The 12626-nt window shown below is 36.2% G+C and overlaps 1 protein-coding gene across 3 annotated transcripts; it reads left to right on the plus strand.

Annotated features, from left to right (window-relative positions):
* The first annotated feature begins 259 nt into the window (after positions 1-259).
* On the plus strand, positions 260-12146 carry LOC103491982 (uncharacterized). 3 transcript variants are annotated; one of them, XM_008452123.3, is made up of 14 exons: positions 260-465; positions 628-724; positions 893-959; positions 1093-1203; positions 1558-1753; positions 1888-1973; positions 2779-2974; positions 4069-4180; positions 6873-6997; positions 7101-7307; positions 7449-7558; positions 10535-10664; positions 11153-11302; positions 11630-12146. In XM_008452123.3, exons 2-14 carry the CDS (start codon positions 652-654, stop codon positions 11849-11851), a joined length of 1785 nt encoding a protein of 594 aa, XP_008450345.1. In that variant the 5' UTR covers positions 260-465; positions 628-651; the 3' UTR covers positions 11852-12146. The 3 variants fall into 3 exon arrangements, with proteins under 3 accessions (XP_008450345.1, XP_008450346.1, XP_050937787.1); XM_008452124.3 differs by having other exon boundaries at positions 290-465; positions 11156-11302; XM_051081830.1 differs by having other exon boundaries at positions 292-465; positions 901-959.
* Positions 12147-12626: the final 480 nt, after the last annotated feature.

The raw sequence follows: 12626 nt of genomic DNA on the forward strand, positions 1-12626 counted from the left end.
TTTAAAAAAAAGAAGAAAAGAAGAAATGAATGAAGAAACAATACTAAAAAGAAATATATTTGGTTACCAAATACAAATAAAAAGAAATCCCACGAAGAGTAGAGAGGAAGAAACTGATAAAAAATGAGGAGAAAAGAATCGAAAGATAAATGTGGAATATTTAAAAATGGCTAAATGTATGAGTTTTGTTAGACGGTAACTATTTTTTATATTTAGAAAAGTTACCCAAAATTTAATATGATTCAACATTAAAAAAAAAGAAAAGAAAAGAAAAAAATCATTCTCCAAACGCTCGAACCCAGATTTCATATATTTGATTTCAGACTTTGAAAGAAACCCAATTGGCAAATCAAAACTTCCAAATTAGCAATCAGTGGGATTCATACGGAATAATCCAAGCATTCGCAGCAGCCGTCGTTACTTCCCACAGATCGTCACGCCAATTCAAGAAGATACGTCCGTAGGGTAATTCTCTTAATTCCCCCGCCAATGCACTCAGATTCCGATCCCCACCTCATTTTTCACCATTTTTTACGGTCACCCAGTCGGAATCCATGAAAATCGCTTTATTCATTCACTACTGTATAACAATTTCTTAACCTCACGGCTTCTCTTTGTTTTCTTAAGCTTCTGATTGCGAAGTAGAGCCCAATGGCGTCCATGGAAGTCGACAGCGCTAACTCCAATACTTCTGACCCTGATAATCCTAGATTTTCCGTTAATGGTATGCCCTTGTCATTTTCTGTTTAACCATTCGAGTTTTTCTTCTTTCCTACAATAAAACTGCTTGTGCTGTGTTCATTTTGCCTATTTTATCTGCATTCGCTAAATTCATTGATTTATTTTTGGTTCTGATGGTTTTTTTTTTTTTTAAAAAAATTTGTTTTCGAAGTATTGCAGCTCTTGAAATCTGCCCAAATGCAGCATGGGTTACGTCATGGAGATTATACTCGCTATCGGTTTGTGCAATTGCGTTTTTTTTTATTGAAACATTGTTATGCTGTTCTGTTTTGTTACTTCCATTTTTGTAGAGTTTATAATGTTACGGATTTCTCTTGATTGTTTGTATATATGTTTTTTTCTGATGTGTAGGAGGTATTGCACAGCTCGGCTAAGAAGGTTGTATAAATCTTTGAAGTTCACTCATGGCCGTGGAAAGTACGCCAAACGAGCTATAACTCAGTCAACTGTTAGTGAAGTCAGGTTTGTCCCGTTTGATAATTCTTTTCAAGTAAAGAGCAGCTTTTGATTTTTCAAATATTTAGTTTTTCATTTACGCTTCAAAGTAGTCTCCTCCTGTTACTGCCTAGAAGAAATTGTTAACTTTGTCACTGAAGTTTCCCCTTGATTTACACCGATTCTAATGAAGTGGGAAGGAAAAAGAGGAAGAAAAAGAAGATGATTAAGTGGTAAATAATTTGATGATTGTTAGAACCTTGTGTTATGAGTTCAGAGGAAGTGGTACATGTATTTCTTAGATTTTATCATGTTAGTGAAGATAAATGCATTGCGAAAATTATTATAAACAAACCTTAAAACCTTCTGGAATTTAAATAGGTATCTCCATGTGGTTCTTTATACGGCGGAGAGAGCATGGAGTCATGCCATGGAGAAAAGGCAATTACCAGATGGTCCAAATCCACGCCAACGTATCTATTTGATTGGTAGGCTCAGGAAGGCAGTAAAATGGGCCACTCTCTTTGCACAATTGTGTGCAAGCAAAGGAGACTCGAAAACATCTTTGGAAGCTGAGGTTTGTTCATAGCTTTCTCCTTGTGAAATATATATCCTATAAGCCTTGAAAATTTTAAACTTATGTCTTAGTGAAGAGTGATTTTTCGTCATCTTTTGTTTATCAGCTGGTAATTAATATGTTCTTATATGTAGGCTTATGCATCGTATATGACTGGAAATTTGTTGTTTGAGCAAGATCAGAATTGGGACACTGCATTGCTGAACTTCAAAAGAGCGAGGTGCTTTCTTGTATTTTCTCTGGATTGTTAAATTCCCATGTTAAAATGGTCAACTAATCCTCACATGACCTTCTTAAGGGCCAAGTTGCATTATGCAAATAAATGGCTCTATGGATGCTGTAATAGTTTAGTTTTGCTTTTGTCTTTACTTTTCCGTCTCTATATAAAAAAGGCCTAAAACTAATTAGAGAAACAAGGTCATTGCCATTTTAGGGAAGCCTGGACGACTCAGATTAGATATATTTTTTATGACATATTGTGGCCTTTAGAAGAGATCTGGGACTGAATCAGGCTTAGTGCCTCTGTTAAAGGTTTCAACTCCCACAAATTCCTTCCCTCTTCCTCTCCTCTCACTGAAAGTTATACCTTGTTTCAACCAAATTTCCCGCAAAATTACCTTAGAAGCATAGTGAGAGAGTCCTTGAATTGTCTTGAAGATTTTGACCTAGAAGGAAAGCTGGATATGAAGGGCTTTGATGATCCTCGAAGATTGGGTGAACTAACATTAAAAGGATCACTAAAGCTTCAGTGTACAAGTGCAACTGAGGAAAATGGGATTAGCATTCTTATTTCTTACAAGTGTAGGATAAAAAGAAGACAAGTGTGAGAAAAAAAAAAAAAAAGACCGTTGTAAGATAGAAAGAAGACAGTTATAATTATCTGCCATTTCTATTGTTATCTACGTGTAAACAATCCAAAAGTTGTTAAGGATACTTGATTATTGATTTCCTAAAGGCCATGCATCATTTATCATCTTATTTCATTTGCCAGCTAACATGTTTGCTAATGTTTGTTTATCTTTCAGAGCTGTTTATGAGGAACTTGGTAAAGTAGGAGATCTAGAGAATCAAGTTTTGTGTCGTGAACGTGTAGAGGAGCTTGAACCTAGTATACGATATTGCTTGCACAAGATCGGGAAGTCAAATCTACAGGCCTCTGAACTTCTACATATTGGGGAGATGGAAGGCCCTGCTCTAGACCTTTTTAAAGCTAAATTAGAGGTCTGTTTGCTTTTCAATCTACAAGCCTCTGAACTTCTACATATTGCTTTTCACCTAAGGACAATTTCTAATTTTCAGACAAATTTTTTGTTATCTCCCTTTCTTTTTGATCTCAGTATGGGCATAAATGTCTATGGTTAATGGTGGTAGGCCTCTGGTTGTTATAACTTGTACTTTCATTTTTTAAGCTTGGCTTTTAAAAGGAAAAATGGATCTTATACCTTAATCTTGGTATTCTAGCACGGTTTTGTTTTGTTTTTTAGTAGTTTAGCTTAGCACACTGCTGTAATCTGAGAGCCAAGTGTGTAGTTGTAGAGAGGTGCCACCCAACCCTCTACTTATGGCCATCATTTTATTAATCGGGATCTGCTATATATCAAAGTTCTGTTGATAGTTAAGAAATCAATTTTTCTTATGACTCCTCCAGAATGACATTAAAAATTAATAAAAATCAATAAAAGTTGTACTGTGGAATAAAGAAATTTATTTTCTAGTCTTCTTTGTGGAAGAACTGACCTGCTTGTCCTGATCCTTTTTAATAATTTATGTAAAGACTCAAATCAATTTTGTCAATTGTCGTCATTGAGCTTGGATTCAACTTAAGCATAACTCAACTGGCATGAGAGGTAGACTTTTGACCGAGAGGATAGAGGTTCAAATCTCCACACCCAAATTGTTGCACTAAAAAGAAAAAAAGAATCAGTCTTGGAAACACAGTTTCTTGAAATTCATTTCTCTCGAACCTAGTAACTTATCCTTTTACTACACTAGTTGAAGTCTAATGGCCAATCTATTTCAATTGCAAATTTATAACAGAGATTATCTATAGCTGTAGTATAATTGTTTTTGATGTTATTTGTTGTTAGGTAGACCGTCAGAGAACAGTGTCTGCTATTGAAAGAACATAAGACAAAAGATAGATCTCACGAATATTTTTCAATTGCAAAACTACTTGAGTTCTCAGATTTTTAATAAAAATAACATAATGATGACATTGATTTTTCTCTTGTTTTGTGTTTGGCTGATCTGATAATGTCTTTTACTCTATTGGAGGCCATAATTTATTTTATAGTATTGAACTTTCTTGCTTGTAGGCTGTCATGTCGGAGGCCAGATCTCAGCAGGCTGTTTCCATGACCGAGTTTCATTGGCTTGGTCATAGATTTCCAATATCCAATGCAAAAACAAGAGTTTCCATATTAAAAGGTTGGTCTAAAGAATAAATAATTTAAATGCTGAGATCTATGATGATTTACTTGGTTAGGAATTTATACGCTAACTACTGAAAGTAGAGACGAAGAACAAAAACAATTTTACGTGGAAACCCTAGTACAGGGAGAAAAACCATGGTGCTAATAATCTTATTATTTTCTAATGATCATAAAGGTACACAGGGAAAGTATTTATAGGCAACACGAGCCTAATTAACAGAATAAAAATAGGGCAAAGTAAATTACATAACTACCTTTGGGCTTTCAACATGACCTAAGCCCATTATTTTTAATTTTCCCCTTCAAGTTAGGACGTAAACGTCATGAAGGCTCAACTTGCTAACACACAAATCAAAGTTTTATCTGAGGAGCCCCTTTGTGAGGATATCAACAATTTGTTGGTTCGAGGGTATGTAAGGAATGCAGATGCTACCATCATCAAGCTTCCTTTTGATAAAGTGTCTATCATTCTCCACATGTTTAGTCTTGTCATATTGGACTGGGTTATTGACAATGCTAATGGCTGCCTTGTTATTGCAGAATAGCTTCATATGCATCTCATAGTCTTGACAAAGACCAGAGAACACCTTCTGGAGCCAGATTTCCTTACAGATCCTCAAACTCATGACCCTGTTTTCGCTTCAATATTGCTTCTAGCCACAACTTCTTGTTTCTTACTTCCCCAAGTAACAAGATTGCCTCGCACTAATGTATAGTATCCTATGGTAGACTTTTTATCAACAATAGATCTTGCCCAATCAGAATCAGTATAAGCTTCAACACATCTTCTATCAGTCTTCTTGAATCTCAGACCTTTACAAAGAGTTGCTTTTAAATACCATAGAATCTTATAACTGCCTTCATTTGGTCTACATAAGGTGCCTACATGAACTAACTGACCGTAGTTACAACATAGGAGATGTTAGGCCTAGTATGAGATTAGTAAATCAGCTTTCCCACTAGGTGCTGATATTTCTCTTTATCAACAGGTACCCTGTCACCTGAATTTTCGAGTTTGGCATTGAACTCAATGGGTGTATCAGCAGGTCGACATCCTAGCAGACCTATCTCAGTTAATAAATCAAAGGTGTACTTTCTTTGGGACACTAAGATGTCTTCTCTAGATCTAGTAATCTCCATCTTGAGAAAGTACTTCAGATTTCTCAAGTCTTTGATTTCAAACTCAAACCCCATCTTCTTCTTTAGTTGAATGATCTCATTGTGGTTTGTTCTTGCGCTTACCTGGGAAACATAACATAAGAAAGGATGAATATAAAATACTCCGTGAGTGACCCCCTACTGGGGCCTTTTGGGTGAATTGTTAAACCCATCCTAGCGCATAAGTATAATACAGTGATCCCATAAAACATAAGGTAAGTAGTGATCTTTAAGGAACACCAAAACATGACATAGGTAGTGATCTTGTAGAAACATTGATCATAGCATAAGTGGTGAACCTGGTGGTTCGCAATCATAAGTGTGCATAACCCGATAGGAGAATTAATGGTCACCTCTGATCCTGGCATGCATTCAATAGTCAAGGTGGCTAAGCATGGATAATAGTTCGTGGTCTTTTGTCAAACCCATAGCATTCTTGTAATTTCATAACCACGTAAAAACATTCTTCAATCAATAGCATGCTTTTATGGTACCATATAATTAAACACGTCCATTCAATTTTTGAGTGTCCAACTCAAGGGTGTTCTAGGGCTCAAATTTAAGCCCAAATATGTTCAAGCAAGGCAATCTCCAATAATTCCAAATTAGAATTCAGAATAAGACTTTGATCCAAAATTGCTTCCAAGCTTAGCATGGAGATACCAATCTATTCATAAACCATGATTAGGAATTTAAAAACAAAATTTCAGCATCTCAAACTATTACAAAAGTTCGAAATTCGCAATACTCTACAACCATGTGCCAAAATTCCCAAAATCGATCCTTAAACCTTCTGGACAGTGGTTCTTAACACTCTGAAACTTCAACCTAAGCTTCAAAACATAACAGGTATCAATAAATCTAAACCAGTATCAATAAATTTAAACCAAAACCAAAAGGACATTCAAAATTCTCCAACAAAACCAACAATCTTACCCAACTTCCAAGATTCTGGTGAAACTAAGCAAAATCTCTAGTGAGTGGTGGACGAGACCCACTGCGACGGCATCTGATGACGAAACTTGGCAGTGTCTACGGCTTGACTAGAGGTGTGCAATGAACAATGCGATACGGTTACAAATGTCATCTGACCGGCTGCGTGAGGTTTGAGCGCCGTGGAGGCGAACTAGTAGTGGAGCGTCGTAAGTGTGAGCAGCGATGGGATCTCGGCTGGGGTTGCTGTTCATGCAAAGAAGATGAAAGAACTTGATTTTGTTTTTTTTTTCCTTTTTTTAACCCTTGCACATTCTACAAGGAACCACTAATACACACACATATAGTTGATATGATTGATTCCTTCTCCATCTGTCCTTTTGGGGGAACGATCATTTCTTGTGGCCTGCTGGAGTGTGTAGGTTAGTGTGGGATCCCTTGGGGAAGGGGGTAATAGAGTTTTTAGAGGCTTGGACAGGGACAATGTGTGAGTCATTTCTAGTTTTCGTGTTTCTCTTTGGGCTTTGATTACGATGTGAGTCTTTTGCACTTCTATTATCCAGAATTCCTAATTATGTCTGCATGAAATTATCCAGCTCGAGAATTAGAAAAGGACTTGCAAGGTTCAGCAGATTCTCTTCCAGTAGAGAAAGGATTGTCCATTTTTGATAAGATCTTTGCAGCATACCATGAGGCAAGGAGCTCAATTCGCTCTGACTTGGTACGTGGAAGTTTGACATCAGCCTTCCTTTGGATTCTTTAAAAAGTTTGTCTCTACTAATTTGATCTTCCAAACTTATGTTACCAATATTCTGTTTGTTTAGGTCAGTGCTGGAAATGCTGAAAGTGTTAAAGATGATTTAAGTGGGCTTGATAAAGCTGTTAGTGCTGTGTTGGGTCAAAGGACAATAGAACGCAACCAGTTATTGGTAAAAATTGCAAAAAGCAAGCTTGTTAGACGTCATGATGAAAAAAATGAAAAAGTTACCAAGCCAGAGGAACTTGTTCGCTTGTATGATCTTTTATTACAAGTAAGCATCTTTACGTATTCTTTCATCCTTTTCGGTATTTGAAATGATCCAACTATTAGATGCTTGACTAAAAATTTAAGTTTTCTGCAGGTCTTAGCAATATATTTTGTGAATAATTATTTATTTATTTATTTTTTGCAGAACATTGCTGATCTTTCTGACTTAGTCAGTTCTGGAAGAGATAGGAGGCAGGAAGAAGTGACTTTTGCTGAAGAGTGCTCTCTTAAAAGCCTAGCTTTTCGTGGAGAAAGGTTTCTGCCCTTGTGCTCTTGATCTTTCTTGTTGATTGGAAAAACCTCTATATTTTCATTGATAATTCAGCAATTAGCATTCTGGATTATTCTTCTTTTTTCGAGCATAGAGATCGCTTGTTCTTTTAATCCTTGAAAATTTGCTCATAATGCGTTAGGTTCCCCACCATTCTTCTTGATCCTATAACTCCTTGCTTTTATCTGTATTCTGCACCTATTGCCATCGAGAGAGCAGAGTGCCTGTACTAAAATGGTGCTAGTGTTCCATTGTCAGCATATAACAAATCAATTCCTTTCTCTACTTTTGATACATAAGTTTGATTCTTCGCCATTTGAATGATGGACTTTTTACACTGTTTTTTTTCATACTTCTATAAAAAAAATATGTATCCTGCACTTTGTTTGTGTAATACTGACTAGTTACAAAACTTAGGAAAACGTCTGTGTAATATTGACCAAGGAGAAACGAAATGCAGTACGATCTCCCAAATCTCTGAGTTGCTGTAGCCCACAAAGGTTCCATTGTTTCTATGAGCGTTGGATCTCCCAAATTTCTCACTGCAACTAAAAACTGATTAACCCTTGGAAACTATGTAGCATGTATGAGTTGGGAAGACGTTTGGGCCCATCTATAACCGTTAGTATGCCCCCCACCCAAAAATAAAAAAAGCATGAATTCACATTTCTAATTTCCAGAACCATAAGCGTTTAGAAATGCTTATTATGAAACATAACTTATGCATGGGTTCTTTCTTTTCCTAACCCTTCCTCTTGTAGAACTCTAGCCACTCCACTGCTCAGTTTTTGACTGTCTTAGATGCCTCTAACTGTCGCAAATGACTCCGTTCACCTCTGCTTCCTACCATATGTCGTGGATCCACTTTGTTTCCATTCGTCGCACGCCAATCCATCTTGTCTCCGTCTTTTCTCCTCTCTAAAACCATAGACACCCTTTTGCCTACCTAGATTCCTTTTACCATTGCCTCTTTTCTTCTTTACTTTTGATCTACCCCTTTGTCCCGTCTTTGTTCTTTTCTAACCAATTCGACTGCTGCTGTCATTTGTTGGTTCACATTGATTTGAACTCCACTCTCTATCATATCTTCGTTTTTACTCATGTGTCTGCTTCCTATCATCGCCTAGCACATCCTTTTCCCTCCCTCTTTTGCTCTATGACCAACTTCGGCCTTCACCACCTCCTAGCCTTTTCTACTTTCATGGAGATGATGAGTTGTTATATACACCTTTGCATCTGGTATGTGAATGATGTAAGTTTTGTCGAAGATATGAAGAACAAGTTGAAAATTCTGTCGTTTTTTCATCTGACTTGGATTAAATGTTCTCTAATTCAACTGATGCAAAATCCAGTGTAACATTTTTTGTAAGCAAGTCAAGGATGCCTTGGAGACTAAACTCAAATGCATAGTTTAGCTACCTTGTGGAGGTAGAAAGAAGTTTGAAAGTACCCATTGTTGAAAAGAAAAGAAAAAAAATGGTTTGTGGTTTTATTAAGAAATGTGTTAGGAACCAAGGTAGTATAGGATGCCTTTGTCCCCTATTGGTTAGAATGGAATGACCAATGTGGTACTTAAGTGGCTTGGCTCTCCCATGCCAACAGCTGGCTTTTGGGTTGTGGTTCTCCAATGTGCTTAAGTACCTAACAAAAATTAAATTATCTTCTCTTAAAAGTTTGGAAAAGCCATCACTTATTCAGCTTTTGGGGTGAATAAGTTCACAACCTACCAACTCGGACACTTATTCAGTGATCGCTCCACTGCATCAAATGTTACCTTAATCAAAGATATTGTTAGCTCTTTCACTGCTAAGGATCCTATCTCTACTTCAATTGTTCATAGTATTGGATTTGAGCTGTGAGGAATCTAAAACACATTTAGTTAACACATAGATAAATGAATTTTCTGTTGAAGGCTATTTTGCAGAAGCATTCAAAAGGTTTTCTTTGGTTGATTATAGAAGGAATTCAGTTGAAGTTTTGCAATCGGCAGCATTATTAGCAAAGTATTTTTCAATTCTTCCCACATTTTCTTAATTGAGGTTTGTGGACTTCAAATGAAAGAAATCATGCATCAATGGTCAATCACACAAATTAAGATCTAATTCTGTCTTACTAGTCCTTTATGATTGTGTGCAGTGCTTCTCGGTACTCCAAACACTACGGGGGTTGTTTTTGTGTTGCTTTGAAGATCCTTTTCAGTTTCAGTTTGAAATTCTTGAAAGTTGCTGGTTGGTTTAATGAAGCCTTTTTTTTTTTTTTGGGAAGTTTATAGGGCCTTTTATTTGGTGGCTTGGAGTTTAGTGTAGTTGGGAGTTTTGAAATTGGTTCTCTTTTCCAGAATTTGATTATGCTTATATGGGTTTCTGTGTTTGGTCAGTATCTTCTCGTTTATTTGGGTTTTCTTGTCAAGATCCAAGTTATCTAGTATCCCACGGCCCCTTTTTCCTTCTGTCTCTTGTTTGGAGCTCAGTGTTCTTAGCCTCTATTTAGTATTTTGTTTAAGTTATTACTTTTGGTTATTTGTCGATAGTATTATTTGGGTTGTTGTATACATTTTTTGTAATCTTTATTAGTTGTTCTTTTTATTCTTTTGTAGAGCTTTGTAATTTTTGAACATCTGTCTCTGTTTTTATTTCTATTCAAGAACAATTCTCGTTTCTTGTTTTGGAAAAGAAACTGGTGTCTGCTTCTGGACAGTCTTTCTTTGACCCCTGCACATTTGAAGTAGACAGATGCACTTAAGAAACCAATTGAGATAATAATATTTAATTGCACCTTCAATCTAATGTTGTTTTCTTCTGTTCGAACTTTGTGTTTGTATATTTGTTCTCTGATCTTTTACATTTCTAATCTTATTTATGTCATTTGGCCTTGTTTAATGTCATCATTGAAGTGTGGATTAATTGATGTTTGCTGGCACTAAATAGATGCTAATGATGGATCCTCCTCTATACTTTCAGGTGCTTTTACTTGGCAAAATCGTACAGTTTGGCTGGAAAAAGAGCAGAAGCTTATGTATTATATTGCCATGCTCGCTCCCTTATTGAAGATGCCATACAAAAATTCCATACAGCAAATATCAGTGATCCGGTATGTGTATCATGTCGAATACTCTGGTACCATCCAACCACTTGTCCCATAGGATATGACCCTATTCCATTGTATCTTATATCTTTGGTAGTTTTTACCGGTGTAGCTTGTTGCATTGCAGTAGTCTGTTGGTGAAACTTCACTTCCTTTTTATTAATATTTTCTAATCTTTGTTGAGGTATGGAAGCTGTAAGATGGCTGTTTTCAAAGAGAACAAGAGTATAGAGAAAACGTCTTCTCTTTGTTTGTTTTCACCAATAGTGTTTTTCATTAGAACAATTGTTGCCCGTGTATAAATCTATGGACTTAAAAGTTATGATTTTAGGTGAACAATAACATTAAGCTTGACTTGATTATTGTTTTCAATAACAATAATGTAGACAAATTAAGATCTTTTTTCTTCTTGAAAGCTATTTTAAAAGTAAGTTCTCAAACAAGATACTATAGCGTGCATATTGAAAGAACCTCTGCTTTATTTTTTGCAACAGAAGTTGATCGAAGAGTTGAAGACGTTGATTGAGGAATGCAGAGCGAACAGCTGTATAGAGCATGCCACTGGAATTATTGAGGAGGTGAAGGCTCCAGAAAATCTGTCGAAGAAGATCTCGAACATGTCATTGACTGGAGCAGAGAAGAAGGTATTGAGTACTCGTGCTTTCTGTTTTTTCATTTTTGAGTTGCAACCCGACTGAATGAACATGAATTGCTTTGTGCTTGATGCAATAATGCTCACTTGTAGATGAAAATCAAGAGAGACGATTAAATAAACCAATTGACCTGAGTACAATTTTGAGCATGTCTATCCATTTTGTTGTATGGATACATCAAATTCATATTCCTTCCTAGCCAAGTCATGTTTCTTTCTTACTCCGAAAGGAAAACCATGTTTTCGCGAGCACATGTTCTTATTTAAGTTTATATCATGCTTGGATGCTAACATCTACCACATCCTCATTATGTGACAGTCGGCCAAATACCTCCTTCAGAGCCTCAATAACTACGAGTCTGCAGTTGGCGATTCCAATATAAAGACCGCTCCACATATTGAAGTCTTTCCTCCCGCATTTCAGGTGATCCCTCGGAATCCCATTGTTCTAGACATTGCATTCAACTTCATTGACTTCCCATCTCTTGAGAATAGAATGAAAAAGGACAGAAAGGGCTTTATCAGTAGGCTATGGGGATGAGTTCCTTTGGCAATTTTTTTTTTTCACTTAAGGTCCTCTCTTTTCTACACAGTTTTTGTTTCTGAGACCACGGTTTCGATCCTTTAACAACTTCTCGGCCCCTTCGCTCGAATTTTGGCTCACAATTAGAAAACAATCACTGTTTATTTTTTGGTTTCTCTTGGATGTATAACAGAGATATAATTCCAAAATTTCAGGATTTTTCTTAGAAACCTACTTGTGACTAGAGAATACACATTTGTTTATCTTCTCATTTTTGGCTACTAATTTTGAATTTATTGTGGATATTTTAGAAGTTTATTTGCAAATTGGTCGTGATATGGCTCTTTAGCTATGGTTAACGGAGTGTAGCTATGAGCTGCCATAGAAAATAAAATATTCAAAGACTGAAATGATGATGATTAGAGAATGATTGATTGCAAATATATTATTCTTTCTGTTATGATGCTATATAGGGCTCTAGTTCCTTTGTAGTTTTTTTGGTGCACTTTCCTTTGTCTTATTCATTTGGTTGTGTAGAAAATTGCATATAAGCTTTTAAACTAGTGAAAGTGATAGCACAAACTTCATAGAAATCTTTAGCACCTAAAACAAAATTTTCAAAACCCAACAATCATTCACATGGATTAGAAGACCATTCTTTCTTTCAATAAATTTATTGGCAAAATGGGACAGGAGTTGCTTTTTCTTATGACAAAATCTATTATTGACCAATTTTTTGGGAAGATAGGCTTGTTGGAATTGGATCAAAACAACACTTAGGCCCCACCCCTGA

Source organism: Cucumis melo, chromosome 2 (genome assembly GCF_025177605.1).
Source record: "Cucumis melo cultivar AY chromosome 2, USDA_Cmelo_AY_1.0, whole genome shotgun sequence".
NCBI classification, from domain to species: Eukaryota; Viridiplantae; Streptophyta; class Magnoliopsida; order Cucurbitales; family Cucurbitaceae; genus Cucumis; species Cucumis melo.

Coding starts and splice junctions, on each gene's coding strand:
- LOC103491982 (XM_008452123.3), top strand. CDS start 652: ATGGCGTCCATGGAAGTCGACAGCGCTAACTCCAATACTTCTGACCCT. Junction 7,559..10,534: donor CTAGCTTTTCGTGGAGAAAG/GTTTCTGCCCTT, acceptor CTATACTTTCAG/GTGCTTTTACTTGGCAAAAT. Junction 11,303..11,629: donor TGACTGGAGCAGAGAAGAAG/GTATTGAGTACT, acceptor ATTATGTGACAG/TCGGCCAAATACCTCCTTCA.